The sequence below is a fragment of the Cetorhinus maximus genome, chromosome 24 (assembly GCF_964194155.1).
Source record: "Cetorhinus maximus chromosome 24, sCetMax3.hap1.1, whole genome shotgun sequence".
NCBI lineage: Eukaryota > Metazoa > Chordata > Chondrichthyes > Lamniformes > Cetorhinidae > Cetorhinus > Cetorhinus maximus.
The window spans coordinates 3196905-3215597 of record NC_135902.1 but is presented as its reverse complement, the minus strand read 5'-3'; the positions used below and the strand labels follow the sequence as shown (position 1 = coordinate 3215597).

The window sequence follows — 18693 nt, the reverse complement described above, 5'->3', positions numbered from 1 at the left end:
AACAGTATGGGGCCTGCTGAATGGGCCAGTTGGCTTTTTTCTGGTTCATCAGTTCTGTAAGTTTGAGTGTCTTATTTTGGTGGGGAGAGGGAAGGAGATTTCTGAGTAAAAGACTTTCTTTTGAGCACGTTAAAAGCATTCATTTACAAATCATGGGCCAAGATTTTTAGGATGGTGGAAAGGGTTGGTGGCAAACACGCCCCCGCTGATAGTGAACACAGTTTAAGAATGAGGCCTGCTTTTAAGACTGAGATGAAGAGAACATTTTTCTCTCAGAGGGTCATTCGTCTGTGGCATTCTCTTCACCAGAGTGGCAGCTGGTTCATTGAATATATTCAAGGCTGAGTGAGACAGATTTCTGATAGACAAGGCAGTCGAGGGTTATGGGGGTGCAGACAGGAAAGTGGAATTGAGACCACAACCAGATCAGCCATGATCTTATTGAATGGTAGAGCAGGCTCGAAGGGCTGAATGGCCTAATCCTGCTCCTAAGTCCTATATTCCTATGATATTGGCCGCCCCACCGCCATTTAGTGCTTCAAGCATTAATCAACTACAGATGAGGCTGCATCCCCTCATTCGGAAGGAGGTCCCGCCTCTGTAATCCCAGCAGCGCCAGAAGCTGCAATGGACATGACTGGGACTACAAGCAGCCCCCAGCGGTTCCGTCTTGGCAGTGCAGGGCCAGGTTAAGTGTGGAGGTCACAGGGTGGGGAGGGGAGGTGAGGCCTGGGTGGATGGACATGGGTTGAGGTGAGGGGATGTTGGTGCAGAGGCCAGGGGAGGGGAGAGCTAGCAGGGCCAGATCTTGTTGGGGGTGGGGGAGGGGGTGCGTCTTGAAAGGAGGCTGCTGATAATTGCTCCACGTGTGTGACTTAGAGACTGTCCTGTGTCTAATGACACTTAAGGCAGACAAAGCACATGCTTATATCTGTTTCCATAAAGAGTTTTTCCTGGAACAGGTCACTTGTCAGAGGCAATAGCTTCACATCAAGCGTGTCTGACCAGGAGACTCTCCTGCTCTTGCTGCCTGCTTCAGGTGTATTGGAAGGGTTTGCAGGTTGTTAATAACCTGTTTGGCTACACAATGCACGCATCTTCCATGGCCATCAAGTCCTGGGATGGGACTTGAACCCAGAGCCTCTGATTCAGAGGCAGGGACATTAACTGTGCCACAAGACTTCCCTTGAAAATGTACGAAAGGATCTTTATTTATTGACTTACTAAATCTGGGCTGCATCACGGCACAGTTCCACATTTGGTCTCCGTGTGCGTTCATCCAAACGGGTTTGGGCTACTTTCAGAGGTGCTTCCTTATCTTTGATTGCTCTTTTGATGCTTTCAATTGTCAGCTCAGTTTGGAAGATCACTTGAAGAGTCTGCATAACCAGAGAAAACACAGAGGAGGAAAATGATGGGTGTTGTGCCCAGCTGCTTTTATTTTGTATCATGAAAATATGTGTTGACAGACCACAGTATCCGGGTTATTGGTCTTATCAAAGCAGAACGCAGTAATGTGCAACAGCATTTTCTTCATCCATAGACAAAACTGAAGTGACTGGCAATCTTTTTATTCTTTGGTAAGGTAATCTCTGGCTAACCTCGGGATTGTATTGGTCAGCTCTACATTTGTTTGTGCTATTTATAGATAGGTAATCTATCAATCAATGTAGGCAGCGATTGAATTCTTTTCTCTTTGAATAATTTTCTCCTTTATAAATTTGTGTGTTTATCAGAATCTAATAATGTTGCAGCCCTTATTTTGATGAGGTTTTTCCTACATGCTAGGTTAATACCCGGGGTTATGTGCCAGTGGTAATGGGTGGAATACTTTTGCAATGGGCAGGCGTATTTAACAAATGCACAAGACTAGTCTCACTGCTGGAATACATTATCCATTAGAAATTCTATTGACATGTTAGTCAGGAATGTCAGTGGTAAACTAAATTCCTCTTAGTTCTATCACTCGGTTAAATATATTAAATTTATCAAAGCTGTTAACATTTTCACAAACTAAAGATAATGAAAGATTCAAAGGAGAACACTTTTGTTTAAATGTTATTTTCTTTTGTACTTTGTACCTTTGTTTTGCTGTGTTTATCTTTGCTTGATAATGTTTTATCTTTCTTTGAAATATCTTTGCTTCCAGCAGTCAGACATCTGCTTTCCTTTCTTTTCTTTTAAAAATGTTTTCTACCTTCCTACAAATCTGAGGCATTATTCTCAAGAGGTATTTTATACATCTTTGGAACTGAGGCTTTCAATGCTATGCAATCTCTCGTGTCAATTCACATCACTTTTTTTAAAACTCAATTTTTAAATGAGTTACAGTATCTAGATGGCTAGGTTTAAAAATGTATATCAAGTGTGAAATTGAGATCTACAGAGCTGGTCCAACCAAGAGGCATATTGTCCTAACAGACACTCAAATTAGAAAATCTCCCCTTAACTGTGTACAGGTGTGAAAAGTATAATTTTAAAATCTCAACTGAGCAAATGATGATCTAGGATTGGCAAATGTTTAATTTACGCCACTATGTACTGTATCTGCATAGTACAATATCAAAAGTAAACACATTAAAACATTTATAAGATATCTCCTTTGTCTGCTATTTTATATTTAATGTAGTAATCAATTTATTTAAAATAAACACCTGTTACTAAAATTGTACGAGGCCATTTCAACTCAATCAGTCTCATTTCATAGATAATGAACAACATGAGAAATTATAAAACTATATACCCTATCTAAGTGAGAATTTTCAAACTGGGATCTGTAAACACAGGAGTCCATGGAGATCTTCCAGGATGTCCACAGCACAGGCTTGCTTTACAGGTGGACAGAGTGGGCTATAAGGGCGTGTGGTCAAGAGTAATCGAATGACCCACAGTGGCAGCATGCTCTGTTCCCATTGCCATATTCCTGCACTCCTCCTGCTCCCCAGTGCTCTCTCCATGCGCAGTTCACCCCATGTTCCTTTTCTCTCCATACTTTGCCACCTCTGGGTTCCTGCCCTCCCTATGAACTGCCCTCTGCTCCTGCTCTCTATGGGCTTCTTCCAAGGATAGACAGACTGCTGTGAGAAGCAGGCACACCCATCTCACTGGTAGCTCTAAGTGAATACTTGTGTTGAAGGCATTATTACAACACTCCTTCATGCAGCACGTACATATTATGAGTATAATGTAGTATTTTAATTTAGATAAGTGCGTCCATGATAACTAATCCATCTGAAGAGGGTTCCTTTAACCAAACCAGTTTGAGAACTGCTGATCTGATATTTCAGTAAGTATTACACATTAACAAGCAACTTCCTAGTAATCTATTCTTTTTGTAAAGTACTGATATATTTATTTAATAAAGATAATACCACATAAATGTCAATGTACTGTTTTGGATATGATGCAAAAATGCTTTTACAGACCTTCACTACTCCCTAAAACTGGATGATATGTGACTCCTACATGTTAACCTGAATCCTCCATTTACCTTAGCAAGATGTGTCTGCAACTTATTTTTGGCTTCAGCTATCTCAGAGACGCGGTTTGTAAACGACACATTTAGAGTATTGAAGTGGTTCCACATCTCATTGGAAGTTGAATTAAGGAGATTTTCTATATCATCTCGGAGTTTAGCAGATGCAGCCCGTTCACTCTGTGATCGCAAAATGTTATTATCTGTGTACTTGGCCCAAGACTCTGGGACTGAAATTCTGTTTAAAAAAAGCAGATATTACAAAGACTTTAAAACATCTCTACCTGAAATTGCCATTTTGAATATTTGTGAAAGAAGAACACCATCACTAGAAAGAAGAAAAATAAAAACCTTGTCCTGAAAAGTCAGGCAAAAATACTGAACATCTCTGATGTATCCTCAGTGTGTTCGGATCACAACTCCAGAAAAGACCCATTTGTGTGTTTCTCACTTTTTCCAAAACTTCTTTGGGTAATTGACAAATGTCAGATGAATTGTGATTTTGTCAAGTCATTTTATTCAATTAACTGCCCTATTCTTTTACATATTTAACGGTTGTATCGGGTTTGGCAAGAAACTATTCATGGAATAGAAAACTGACTGCAGCTAGAGTACTGTAAAAACAGTCAGGGTTGTTATGGATGACTAAAAGTATGTTTATAGCATTTCCTTATTATTATACACGTTAAAATATCACAAGAAAAAAACCTTTTAATAAATGGCTCAGAAACACTAAACTGTTTGGAGATTTTACTATGAAAGTCTGGGAAATGCTCCTCCCACTCAGCATCACAATTACTTTCACTTCATTGTTCATAATTAGAACATACTTCTTCATAAGAAGAGGTTTAACCATCATTCAGACAGACAGCCATTGATTTTAACCACCTGACAGGTAGGACGTGATCGTGGAGTTAAAAAAATCAGATCAAGAAACCTGAGCCCCATTTCACCCCTTTAAATTTTAAAGTGCAAGTTTCAGGACCTGAAGGATTCCCTCCAATGGCAGTTGAGGGCCTAATTAACATACCAAAGACATGGTCTGATGTCATCATTAGAGCCACACCTTAAGTTAACAGAAGGTGAGCAGGATTTGAGCTCTAGGATTCCTGGCAGCTGAACCTAGGTGGGAGCTGCCACCTCCTCAAGTTATGTAGCCCCTTGTGAGCCAGGAGGAGCAGTAGTCCTGCCCTCATGGCCCTCAAGAATACCTTAGGTCCATCTTGCCCCAATTTCTGGCCTCCCTCCCTACCCCCGATCTTCAGCCTCCCTTCCGCAACTCTGATCTCCATCCTCACTCCTGCCACTCTCTTAATTTTGCGACTCCCCTTGCCAGCTGGCTACCGAGTGGGAGATGTCCTTACAAGACGCGAAAAGCATCTGTTGTTAAGATCAGCAGGACCCACCCTGCCCCACCCCATAAACACTTACACCCGAGCCAAGCTATGTTTTCTAGATGATTTTGGCCTCATTCACATCCTCCCCATCTCCAAGGAAATATTGGGGCCACAGCTTCTTGCTAAAGATGATTATGCCATGAAGTCATAAGCATCACAGAGCTCAGTCATTACTACCTGATCACATCTAGACTAAAACTTTTATCACATTTGTTGCCAAAAGCTGTAGAACACTAACACTTGATAAAATGAAAAGGACTCTGAAATATTACTGAATTGGTTACTCTTCTGTTTTCACACTCAAACAAAAATGCTTGTGAGTAATGATTAACACCTTGATTGGCAAAAGATCAAAACAAATCAGCATTATTGAGGTAATATATCATTTAAATTATTATCAAGAGTTTTGCGATATATTTAAACGTTTCATTCATGCAACAGGGACAGTAATTATTTTAAAAGAAAAGAAGGGACTTGTGCATGGGGATTTTAATTTCTTCAATGTTTTATTCTATTAACAGTTGTTTATATAAATATGATTGATTATGTAACTATGTGCTGATCATAGTTGGAGCAAGTGTATTACCATTGACATTCTTAAGACAATATATTTAATATCAGTTATTATATGTAGCAGAATTTGAAATATAAAATGAGCAATTAAATCTTATTGGTAACTTACCATGCATGATTAATTAATTGCCCAGATTTTGCATGAACAATAATGGTTAACAGTGCTTACCCTTAACACAGGGCAAATCAAGTAGCAATTTTTGCAGTTTGCACATCTACAGTTAAACATGGATATGTGGAGGTTGCTGTCCGATTTGCCCTGTTCCTCCACAAGACTTCCCACGCTGCTACCTTGCCAATAGACTTAGTATTGAAATCCACTTAACAGCGTGAAGCTGCAGTACTTGCCCACTAGTTACCCACTAAATATGCCATAAAAAGTTAGGGTTGGTGGGTTCAGGTACAAGTGATTTTTTAATGCCGCAATAAGACTTGATTACTCCCTAGCAGCCTCTCTAGCACTGAAAATGTAATTTTACAAGTGTGGAGTCTCATTCCTTAAGAATTGAATCATTATTGGAGATTTATTAACTTTTTAACATTTGGTTTCTGGCCCCTGAACTCTTATTTAAAAATTATTTGTTCATGGGGATTGGGCATCGCTGGCTAGGTCAGCATTTATTTCCCATCCCTAATTGCCCTTGAGAAGGTGGTGGTGAGCCCCCTTCTTGAACCGCTGCAGGCCACGTGAATTATGTAAGTGTAAATTAATCATATAAATTAACTATGTTATTTAATCCCATCTTTCTTTCCATCATTTTATTTTGCTTTCTGTACATGATTTCAGAATTAATTAAATATCTTATTTATACTTCCTGGTTTAGAATCTGCTTAGCTTAGTGAAGATTCTTCAAGCTGTTTAGCTGAAGAGCTACACTGTTGCTTGACTGCTCATGCATGGCCCAGATCCTCCGCACAATGACAGGAGTTTCCACTCAAAAGCTCATGAAAAGCCTGTGGGCAGCTGTAAACTCGATCAACAATGAGGGTTATTCCTTTTCCATTCACTGCATTCTCCAGGTCAGTATCATTGATTTAATAAATGATCAAGCATGATGCAGCAAAATAGCAGATTCTGCAGAATTTACATTTATCATAGCATGATGGGAGATCGTTAGGCCCTTCATGCCTGTGCTAGCTCTTTGAAAGAGCTACCCAATTAGCCCCACTCCCCCCAGCTTTACTTAGTCACGTATATAGAGGAACAATTCGCTTCAGAGAGGACGCAGAGGTGATTTACAAGGATGGTGTCAGGACTGGAAAATTTTAGCCATGAGAAATAAATTGGATATTGTGGGGTTGTTTTCTTTGGAACAGAGGAGGCTGAGGGGAGACTTAATTGAGGTGTATAAAATGATGAGGAGCCCAGACCGAGTGGATAGGAAAGACCTGTTTCTGTCAGCAGAGAGGCTAATAACCAGGCAGCATAGATTTAATGTAATTGGTTTGACAATAATATTTTTTCACACAGAGGGCAGTGGAGGTCTGGAACTCACTGCCTAAAAGGATGGCAGAGGCAGAAACCCTCAAGCATTAAAAAAAAATACTTGAAGTACTATAACGTACAACAATATGGACCAAGAACTGGAAAGAGGGTGTATACGATGGACTGAATGGTCTCTTTCTGTATCATAAATGTCCAAAACAGGTCAATTACCCTTGCCGTAGTATTTTTGGATTGACTCAAGCATCTCTGCAACTTCAAAGAATAAATTTCTTGTTTTTGTATGACAGTTCCAGCTTATATCTCAAAACACTTGTACAAGCATATCACTCAACCGAGGAGTGGAACAGTCAGGTCTCTTGTTCTGATCAAACACTAGCTTTTTGAATAGTTACCTGACTATTTCATATCTATAGCTTTTAGGGGCCAAAACAATACATCTGTTAATTTTTTGACATAAAAGTTCCAAGAGAAAACTAACAAACATATCCATAATTCGCATTAAGAAATAGATGTCAAAAATATATAGCAAATATCAAGCAACATAATAGCAGTATACATATCTATTTTAAGCATACAAAGCTTCATAATATGCTTTTCATTCAAATAAATACCTGAAACCTGTCAATTAGATCAAGGAAATCATTCAATTTGTTCAGAGACAATCTGATCGTGATGTTGACAAATCAAGCAGCTCAAACTATGCTACACATGCTTGTAAATATAATTATAGAGTTGAGAGACATTTTCTATCTTGGAATATCAGTCATCTTTACTATGGAGAGACCATCACAGTAAGTAGCACATCTACAAAGCAGCAATACCATCTTCAACAGAAATAGACGGAAACAATTTTAAATAAACATGTTAATGCTTCGTCTAACACAATGAAGTAAAGAATTTCAGATGAAAGTATTAAAGCCACAGAGGGTAAAGGAATTGAAGGAAGGTAGGAGGCTATGGTCATACATCGTCTTTATTCTTTCAAAAGATATTTTCATGCAGATGTTCCTTCTAAGACTTTTCTAATTAGGTTTGAATTATGAAGACATTATGAAATTGATAGGATCACAATTGAATACACTTTCCTCCAGTCAATAATGAGTTAAATCCAGATTGTGTTTTCCATCTCATATCAGACAAGATCAATACACCATGGATAATTTACATGAAATGTAACATGATGCAAATTTTCACATTTAAGATTCTGCACCAACAGGAAATTCCTTACTTTAAAAATTGATGATTCATTAACTAATCACTATTTTAATAACTTACGTAGCATCCACACGATCCACCCCTCTGTAGTAGCTGATGCCATCAGATGTGTTGCGTAGCTGGTGACACTTCCCATCAATTCTGTAAGCTGTGTTTTTATCACTGATATCCTGTTCCAGCTCATGCTGGGTTCCTCTATTTGATCTGCAAAAATGAACAATCATGTGTTTTAGTACTGCAAGAATAGGAAACTAATGGGGAAGAATAATACAAAAACAAAATACTGGGGATGCTGGAAAACTGAAAGAAAGAAAGGAAAAGACTGGAAATACTTAGCAAGTTAGGCAGTGCTTGTGTAGAGAGTTAATGGGGAGAATTTCCTCCCCGTTTGGGGGTGGGGGGGTTGTGCGGGGGTGGGCACGGACCCGATCTGTGCCGCTGATCGGGTCTGCGCTGCCATTTTATGTAGGCGGGCCAATTAAGACCCGCCCAGCGTGACATGCGCCCGGAAGTGCTGAGCGCTCCCTGTGTGGGCGGTGGGGGTGGGGGGGTTGTTCCCTGAGTCGGGGCCTGTGCTCTTTAGCACATACACGCGAAAGGGCGCAGAAATCTCCCTGAGGCTCAGAGCTGCCTCAGGGAGGTTAGTTTAAGTTCCCAAAATTTTAATAAAGAAAAGGAAAAATTTTAAGACATGTGCCCTCATGTGACAGTGTCACATGAGCTGGGACATGTCAATGAATTTTTATAAAAAATTTTATTCAATTTATAAACACTTCATGAAACCTCATCCCGCCCATGGATGAGGTTTCATGAAAAATGCGAAGGCCGCCTGGGCTCTTCGCCTGCCCGACAACCTTAAGGTTGATGGGGCAGCTCAGTTTATTAGTTTAATTGATATTTAAATGGCCTTAATAGGCCTTTGACAGTTTGGCTCAGCTGTGTGCCCGTCGAGCTGAAAATCTAAATGACGCACAGTGACGTCGGGACACCCACCTGACGTCACCCCGCGGCGAATGGGCCCCGCCCCCACTCGCTGAGCCGAAGATTCAGGCCAACGCTTCAGGTCCATAATCTCTCATCAGAATGTTCTGAATCCATAACATTACTTTAGGCCCAATCAGTATGCCAAAAGTCAACCTTACTAAGTTTATGGTAATAAAGAATGCAACTTTTCTATTGTATTGTATGCAATAGTTAACTGTAGTTTTAGGTGGTTTGGGTTTCAGTGGTGATATTTGACCAATATCAATGCATAATGCTTAAAAGAATCTTGAACAAATTAATATAATTCAAATAACTTATTAACTACAATTAATTGGAATGATGCTATAGACAGTGTGATCAACTATTTCAGACAGAGTTCTTCTTTCATGAGTGAACCTGGCGGAGTTCCATCTTTGATTCATAAATTTGGAATCAGAATACAGTCAATAAATTACTCTTGATGGGGACATAACTGAAAAGATTAACACATATCAAAGCTCACTGAGAATGGTTTTGTTGTCTGTAAATTAATTTTGGTTATCTTTCCCCCATATGTCACTCCCCCAATTAATCAACTCAGAAGAACACTGGATAGCCATGGGATTGATCACTCACTGAACAGAATTCTCTTCTCTTAATTGTCTTTCCCCTTCATCCTTTCTACTCATTGATTGTTCATAAAACTCAGGCCCTGGAAAAAATCTAATTAAGTTTTAGTTTGGAATAGGATTTGAGGATTTTTTTTATTCATAGTCCTATGGTACAGAATCATGTAAGGCTATAGATTCCACTGAAGGAAAGGAACAGAATCCAATTTAAAAATGAGATTTGCCAATCTTATTGAAGTAGTTAATGAAATATATAACCCTTGAAAATCAACTTGTTAACAGCACATAAACTACTAATCAATCATATTAATCTTTGATCACACATTCAATGGTATAAATTCACATTACAAACATTAAACTAAGGTCCATAATGAAATGCCTTGTTGGTAAACACTAAATAGTGGAATAATGTAAAGCTTTATGTAATTTAACCATGAATATGCATGATGTTGATTTCCAATGTCCAATTTACAACTCTAAACCAGTCTTCAACTATAAAAAAGTTGAGAGGTAGGATTAGCATTATAATTATCCTTAAAAAGGTTCTTCCGAGCTGCTGACCTTATCGAATCTGGCAAGTCTATTTGATGTTTCCCCCAGATGCATGAGGCCCACACATCAGGACCTGATCAAACGAAAGACGTTTAATACAGTATCAAAGCTGCATTGAAAGCCAACTAAGAACTGAGGACATTTACTAAATTAGGACATTTGTATTCAAAGGACAGTCAAAGCAAAGGTTTGAATTTATGTGGGTCTCTAATATTCTACTACCACCCAATTAAGTTTTAGTACTCATTGCATTAAATTATTCTTTGTAGGCAAGTTGACAATCTAATCACCAAGCAAAAGCTAATATTATTCTAGTTAAAGGTTGCCATGACCTACAAAAGTCAGAAGTAACAAGATATTTCACAATTAAAGATCACTTAAATTGTTACTTCCTTTGTGGTTTTGTGGCCATGGTCACCACTTAATACCCCAGTAAAAAGTAATGATCCATAAAAATAGACTAACAGGAAGTTTAGGAACTTTATTGTGGTTAAGAGTACTAACTGGTGGATGTGCCAGGGCGGTTCATGTTATGAGCCAGAGATGAGTCACGGATGGTAAAATCTGGAAGACAACCTTACAGGCAGACCAGTATTCCCAGGTGCTGGATCAGGATAATTTACCCATAATGGGCCTGCTAACCTCTGACAGTAATCACAACGCTCATCTCTAGCAATGCCAGTATAGGTCTCTCTGTAGAACAGGGTTTGCCCCACTTCCTTCAACAGATCATTTTACTTCATCCCGTAACAGGGTAATGTTCATTCTTTCTTCCCACAACACCATCACTCTTCTGATTTCTCTGTAACCCACTCCTTAATCAGATCTCTCAGAGAATCTCCTTCTATTTCTTTTCTTCCATCTTAGGAGAGCTTCTCTCCTTCCACTGCTCAAGAATTTTCTCCCTCTCTTACCATGCTCCAACAGGATCTATCGCCCTTTTTTCTCCTTTTTCATCAAGCCACAGTGTTATTGAAATCGCATTGCCAAATTTTCAAACCACCTTAACCCAATGATGGCTAAAAGCCAACCAATAGATCAGCCAATAGGTGTTTCTTTTTTAATCATGGTGAAAAATGTGACAGAAATGCATTGCCATTTGTGCAACACCATTTTATCTAAAACTGTCCTAATCATAAAACAGCAGATGATTTTTGTATATTCTCTTTCATGTTACAATAGACTCTTCCTAGCTTAAGTAACTGCTTCCTAATTGTGTCTGTAGTTTCTCTATTTTCTCCCTTCCCTCTTTCTTCATTTCTCCAAATTCAGTGAAACTTCTCCTTCCTTCTCTGGATTCTAGGTATATGTATCTTTCTACAATTCCTGCATAGTTTCTGTATCTACCTTTCCTTGTCTTTCACTCGGAGTTTCTGTAACTTTTTCTTTATTTTCTCTCCCTTCTAATTATCTTTTTCCATTCTTCTTCCACATAATTTGCTATGGTTTCTCACCCTCCCTTCGGTTTTTCTGTGTTCTCTAATCCCTGCCATCTTGTTTGTTTGACCTTGTCTCTCTTTATTCTCTTAGCATCAGCCTGACCATTCAAGTGCAATAAATTAAAAGCAAAACATTTCTAATGCTGACATGTCATTTTTATCCTCACCTGTTGCATGGTTAGATATAAGTATATAATGTCAGAGTGATGCCTTTACGCGTTTTAGAAACACTGGGCAGGATTTCCCCCCCCCACCATTGGGGGCGAAGTTGAATTGTGGGTCTGCACAGGCGCGCGCCTCAAATCGGCAACCCCGATCGGGGGCGCGGCGCCATTTTACGTGGGCGGGCCAATTAAGGCCCGCCCAGTGTGACATCCACACAGAAACGCTGAGCGCTTCATGTGCGGGCGGGGAGGAATCCCTAAACCTGAGATTGCGCTCTCTCGCACATGCGCATGAAAGGGTGCACTCATCTCCCTGAGGCTAAGTGCTCAGAGATCGGCTGTTCTGTCAAAAATATTAAAAATGGAAAAAAAAATTCCTGACACTGTCCCCTCATGTGACACTGTCACATGAGTTGGGACATGTCCATAATTTTTTAAAAAACTTTAATAAAATTTTTAAAGACCTACATGAAACCTCATCTCGCCCGTGGATGAGATTTGATGCTTTTTCTAATGCCCGCCAGGGCTCCTGGTCCGCCCGCCAACCTTAAGGTTGGACGGGCAGGTCCATTAATTAGTTAAATGACTCTGTCAATGGCCTCAATTGGCCATTGACAGATTGGCGGGTGCACAGCTGATTTTGCTGCGCCCCCATCCAACTGAAAATTTAACTGGGGCGCGGTGATGTCAGGAGTTCCTCCCAACGTCACTGCGCGTCATTTTACGTGTCAGCGAGCAGGCCCCGCCCCCGCTCGCCAACATGAAAATCCTACCCACTGTTTACTATGTTACTTTGTTCGTGGCTTGGAGTCTTGGCTATAAATTGGCACTTGGAAAATGTAGTCTGGTGTGACAATGATCGACTTCTGCAAATTAGCATCTTAATTCTTTATTTTAAAACGACTGCATTAATATTTGAGTGGAATCAAAGGTGGGAAATCATCTGGCAAGGCTGTTTATGAATTATAGGAGAGCAGGTTTGAATCAGAGTTCAAGGTGTTTCAGAGACCTGATAAGGTGCATTAGGAACTGTTTGAGGCAGGGGGTAGTAGATTGTTGGGGGGAGTGCTGGAGGGAAGCAAAGCTGTTGGAGTAAGATTTACAAGATCATACTGCACACTGACTGAACTCAATTCAGCAGGTAGGGTTTAATTCAATTTGACAAGTTTTGATGCTCTCCCTACCCTAAAGCTGTATCCCTCAATTCTCACTCTCCCTGCATTTGTGTGTTTCGCTTTGTAATTCACATTGTTACCCTTACGTAAGTTGGGCTATTGCCCTGTTCAGATGTCTTCTCATTCTTTCTTGACAGGACTTTATACATTCAACTTCCTATTGAAAAGAAATTGCGGATATTGCTTCAGCAAAATGACCGTACCAATGCAGTATACTTTTAACACAAAAATGTTTCTGATTTAGTTACACCAACCTTTAACAACTGCTTCTCTACGTCGTCATGAACAAGATCTATACCTATCCTTTTCTCTCTGTGGTATAGACATTCTTGTGACACCTGTTGCATTAATAAGTTACATGCAAATTAAGAATACAAACTGCAACTGAAACCTACAGTATTTACGTAACACTATGCTATACAGTTACTAATTCTCAAATCCTAATGTTCTTTATTTGACAATAATACCAGCATTGAGTTGTTAATTACTGTTATAATATACTCATTGAACATTTTCTATTGAGGTTAAAAAAGCTTATGCTATGCAATGCAAGGCTGTTTCAATTTAAGCGTCTTATTTGGAAATGACATATCCTGTAAGCATCAAAGCACTGGGGAGGGAGGGAGGAATGAACTGCTTTAATCAATATTAGTGCGATATCATAAATGCATTCAAAAGGTGTTGGCAATGTCATAACATATAACTGTCAGACATGTGGGTTCTAACTCTTGGACTCTTATCTCTTATTCAGCATGTCAGTGCATTCCTATAAATCAACCTTCACTCCCTATGACCCACATGTTCCTTTACCTGTCCAATATCTAGGTTATATTTCACATGCCCAGGCATTGAACAATTTACTGATGATATTTCATCAGTTTCCATAATCTTCTTTGTCTTTTGAAAACAGGAAATAAACCCTTCACTGGTCGATTGCGCCAACTAGAAATACCAATTAGATTTATTAAATGGTAAATAGATAACTGAAGAGGTTTAACCATCATTTCTTACAAGGTAGAAAATGACTGTCACATTGGCTATGCAAAATTGCAAAGCAAGCTGAACTGGCTGCAACATCCCTGAATATTAATGTTTATATTGAGTTTCACTGTTGATTGTCTATGTAATCTGTAGCTGTTTTGTCTCTTTCTATTGACTTCACACAGACTGTCCAATTTTAATATGACAGCCTGAAAAATACTTCATGGTCAGCACAAAACCAATTTAGTTATTTGTCTTTTAAGCTCAAGAGTTTCCAGTTAAATATATTTAAAATAAACATCACAACATGTTTTGCATTTGAATTGAATGACTGTCCCCTCCACAAAGACCAGGCTACATTATGGGACTCTTATGTGAAACAAGCCAGACTGTTTTCTATGACTGAACATGGTTTTTAACCCCATACATATACTGTGTCAAAAAGAACAAAGTTAATATCATTATCTATTATTGACAAAACATTTCACCTTTCTCACAATAGTGACTAGAGGGAATCTTTGCCCCAAGTGTACCAACATTCATCACTTGAGTTGGGTCATAAAGTGAGAAATCTGATCATGAGAATAAATATGAATCCCATGAAATGCCTCATGGAACCTCAATGCATTTGAAAGTCACTTTCTCCACTCTCACAGTCACAGTGGGAAAAAATAAATGATTTTCATAGGGTGAACAAGCAAAAGAGAGGAAATTATCAGCAATTAAGGCAATTCATTAAGCAATGATACTGTATTCCCTTTAAAACAGCTAATTCATCTGCATGTTTCTTATTCAAAAGAATTATTTCTAATTAGAGTATTAACTGTATTATTAGTGCATTAAAATATCAAATAATTCAGAATAAAGGTGCCTTTTACCTGAAGAGGACCTTCAGTTTCTGTCAAGGCTCGCTCTAATCGTTTCTTGACCTCTAGGAGAGAATTAGTCTCCCCAATGATCTGCTCAGTCTCATGAGCTAATTCAGATTTCCAAAACATAATGTCATTCACACGTTCTCCTAAATTCTTGCTGGTTTCAAACTGTGTTTTCTTTGTAACATTTTCCTTGTTTTGGATCAGACGAGCAGTGTCAGCTCTTAGCCTCTCTGCACTGTGTCTGTAAGACTCTGATTCTCTGTAGTTGGTCTGGTTAGATTCATGCCAATCCTGAGGAGTGTATCTGGTGAGTAATGTTGTTCTATTCGATGGGAAAGGAGCGCTTTTGGCTTCAATATGTCCAGGGACATTAGTAGTAAAAGAAGCCACGGTAGGAGCAACACATGCCACTTTGTAATAAGTGCTAGGTCTCCAAGGCATCATTAGGCTCTGTCTAAACACATTAAGAGGATAGTGGCCTTTATAACTTGATGCCATTGTTGATATGGCAGGCAGAAAGTTAGCACTAGTTGCCCTGGGACGGATGTAAGTAGCAGCCATTGTTGAGCCTAAAAGTGCAATGATGTCTTTTCCTATAAAATACACAAATTATTACTTTTAAAAACAATCTTATTCTTTTCATTTTTACTGTTTTACAATATGTGCAGATATTATGGCAAATTAATCAATCCTGCGCTCCCAGCAATGAATGCCTTCAAGAGGAAGCACAGATTGTAGATAGTTACAACACTGCAACTTCGAATCCCCCTTCAAAAGCAGCTCCTTACTGGGAGCACTGAATTGACCCTATTTTCTTTTGTAAATTTTTAAGGGTTCAGCAATAACAATTTGAACTTATACAGTGTTCTTTACAATAGAAAGATGTTCCAGAGTGTTGCATAAATTAGGGAATTACAAGAGTGCTGTATGAGAGGGAAAACAATACATAGGATGTAATTCAGGGGTGGGGCTGGAAGAAGGAATAGCTTTTAGTAGACTTTTGAAAGTAGGGAGGGCAGCAGCATGGTGACTGGACAATGGTAACCAAATGTGGATCAAGGAGGTCTGAAACAAGGAGTAAATCAGTGTCACTGGAGCCAAGAATGAACATAGGGCTGAAAATCGTTGCTGAGTTTGGGCGATGCAAGTTCATAAAGAAGTTTGAAGATGAGGATAAAGGCCTGGAACATGATCCAAAGGATGGTCACTTCAGCCTTGGGAGGATGAAGGTAGATGTCAGGCTTTGTGTCGATAAGAATACAGGATCCTGCATACTGAATGAGCTGCAGTTTGTGGAGCCTGGATGCCAGGAAGCCAGGGAGAAGATTACTGGAGAAATCCAGCCTTGAAGCAATAAGGGCATTGATTAGAATCCTGGGGGGTCTGTGGGGAGGTGGGGTGGAAATAAGTAATGTTGCAAAGTTTGGAAGAAGATGGTCTTGGAGGCACATTAGATAAGGAGAAAATGGATATTCAGATTCTGTATCACGAGACGTAGCTTGAAGTGCTTGTGAGGAGATTGTGGATTTAAGCACAGAGTCAGGTAGCAGCTGACAGGGTTCAAGAAAGGATAGTTTCAATATTTCCTACAATAAACAAGTTTTGAAAGACCTACTCATGAATTTTGAGCAGGTAGTTTAAGAATTGAGCAACACCTTTGGAATTAAAACAGGTTGCAGAGCCAAGCTTTCAATGGCATAATCTGTAGAACCATAGAGGTTTGCAGGACGGAAGGCCACTCAGCCCATCATGTCTGTGCCAACTCTTGGCTGGAACAATCCCAAACTAATTCTTGCTCTCTTCGCACCATAACCAAAAAATGAGAGCTGAATTTATGAATCCAGAGGGGGAGGGTCTCACCTATTGAGAAAACAAATGGAGAAATTATCACTGTGGTCCACTTGACTTTCAACTCATGAAAATCAACACGAGTTACATGATGTTGCTTAGATAGAGTATTGAGATTAATCCAAAGTCACCATTCTTAGAAATAGATAACTCATTAAGTAATTAAAGGCTGTGAACAATATAGACCATTTTGCCTGTTAATAGTTCAGGCATTATCTGCAGCAAATGTAACTGCAATAATGTCTCAGGCATACCACTTTTTGGATTCTTTAGTATATTATCCACCTTTTTGTTTAGGTATATGAATTTCATTGTCATCCTCGCTGCCATAAATTTTGCAGATACTCTTACTATGCTTTTGATCCTTATATGTCACCGGTTGCAAATATGTACCTTCAGCCAACTGTATATCAAGGCCTGTGCGAATAAAGATATCAGTTAAAATTCTATAAGCGACTGGATCTGCATTGCTGGAATTAACACTTTAACCCCATTGATTTAAAATAATAACCAATATAGTCTTTCTATAGACTATACATGTTCCTGTATTTCTTTCACGATTTTTCCTGTATGCTTGTTGATTGGGGCCAACACATCTAAACAGTTTCAATACTTTTCATGCGGGTGCAAATAAACTTATTGAGAAAACATCAAAGAAATATTGTTCAACTGCAAACTTTGATAAGAATCTGGACACAGCAATATATTAATATGTAACTCATTCACTCAACTGAACAATGTCTGCAGGTCAACTGTTAATAAAAAAATTCTAACATCATTTTGTATTTATGCATAATGCAAACTACTTTTCCAAAACTTGCATAATGCAAGACGATAATAAATCGATCCTATTAAAAGCTTCATTGAAATCCCTTTCGCTTCGAAAGGTACGAGACATAACTGGATGGAAGCTTTCAAGTCAGATAATTTCAATGCATTTTTTTGAAAAGTCAAACCGTAGACTAAGTTATTCTTGTTGGACATTCAGGTTAAGTCCAACTAACAACAATGAGCTTGTTTAACACAGTAAAGTTATCCAAAAGACTGAATTTAAATTGTAGCTTTTTTTTTTGATATAAAAAGGGAAATTAAAATGCAAACAAAGTTTTTTTTTACCGCCCGGATAAGAGAACTATTGGTGGTCGCTGTCCTCACGCAGTCCAATGTACAGCAGCAGCAGCGGAGAGCGCTGCACGCTAACCATACCTGATAGCTGGAGGCGGGGAATCCGCCCGCACCGCCCCGCCCCTTGATTGATTGATTGACAGCGGGAAGGTTGAATCGCGGGCCGGCCGCGACTCCAGTTTGGACGGATGGGCAAATGAGCGCAGGGGGCGGGTCTTGGTCATCAAGTTAGGCTGTACTGTGTGTACGGTGAATCCTGCATATCTGTTGCCATGGACGCGGTGAGTTGCTAACAGGGAGGGGGGTTGGGAAACTCTTTCGAGTTATCAACAGTCACAGATTGCAACTCTTTTGAGTACAATCACAGTTCTTGGTTTCCGGGAAGTGGGACATGAACCCACAACCCTCTGATTCAAAGGCGAGGGTGCTATGAACTGAGCCACAGCTGAGGAAGGACAGTTAAAGCTCAATTACAGACTGAATAATGAAGGTGCTGCTGCCAAGTAAACAAATGCACACACGCGAGAACAGAGAGAAAAAGACTTTTAACACCTTGCAGCATGTTTCTGTTCAAGTGTCAAGATAGTCTCACTAATTGAGGAATGACTTGAGACAATTTTCTCCCCTATGCTCTATTAATATTAGAAAAAGGTTATAAATCCAAAACACTTCTCACTCCCGAGGGGCCGAATGGCCTATTGCTGCTCCTATTCCTTATGTTCTTATCGACTCCAGCTCTTAAAAGTGTTGCCATGCAAATGGTTAGGTTGGCATTGTGGGGTGTGCAGACAATAGGTAAGTATTAATTGCAATTACTGTGGCTTAAATGATCAAT

The 18693-nt window shown here is 39.4% G+C and overlaps 1 protein-coding gene across 1 annotated transcript in view; it reads right to left on the bottom strand.

The window, feature by feature from the left end:
* The window catches only part of tekt3 (tektin 3), a 30401-nt gene extending 12493 nt beyond the window's left edge, over positions 1 to 17908 (bottom strand). Inside the window, exons 1-8 of the mRNA XM_078570595.1 lie at positions 17850 to 17908; positions 16541 to 16745; positions 14889 to 15478; positions 13284 to 13367; positions 13116 to 13186; positions 8168 to 8311; positions 3491 to 3713; positions 1225 to 1379 (exon numbers count right to left, since the gene is read on the bottom strand). Of these exons, the coding sequence (XP_078426721.1) occupies positions 1225 to 1379; positions 3491 to 3713; positions 8168 to 8311; positions 13116 to 13186; positions 13284 to 13367; positions 14889 to 15446 (1235 nt within the window). The 5' untranslated portion in view covers positions 15447 to 15478; positions 16541 to 16745; positions 17850 to 17908. The remainder of the gene's footprint in view (positions 1 to 1224; positions 1380 to 3490; positions 3714 to 8167; positions 8312 to 13115; positions 13187 to 13283; positions 13368 to 14888; positions 15479 to 16540; positions 16746 to 17849) is intronic.
* Between the last annotated feature and the right edge of the window lie 785 nt (positions 17909 to 18693).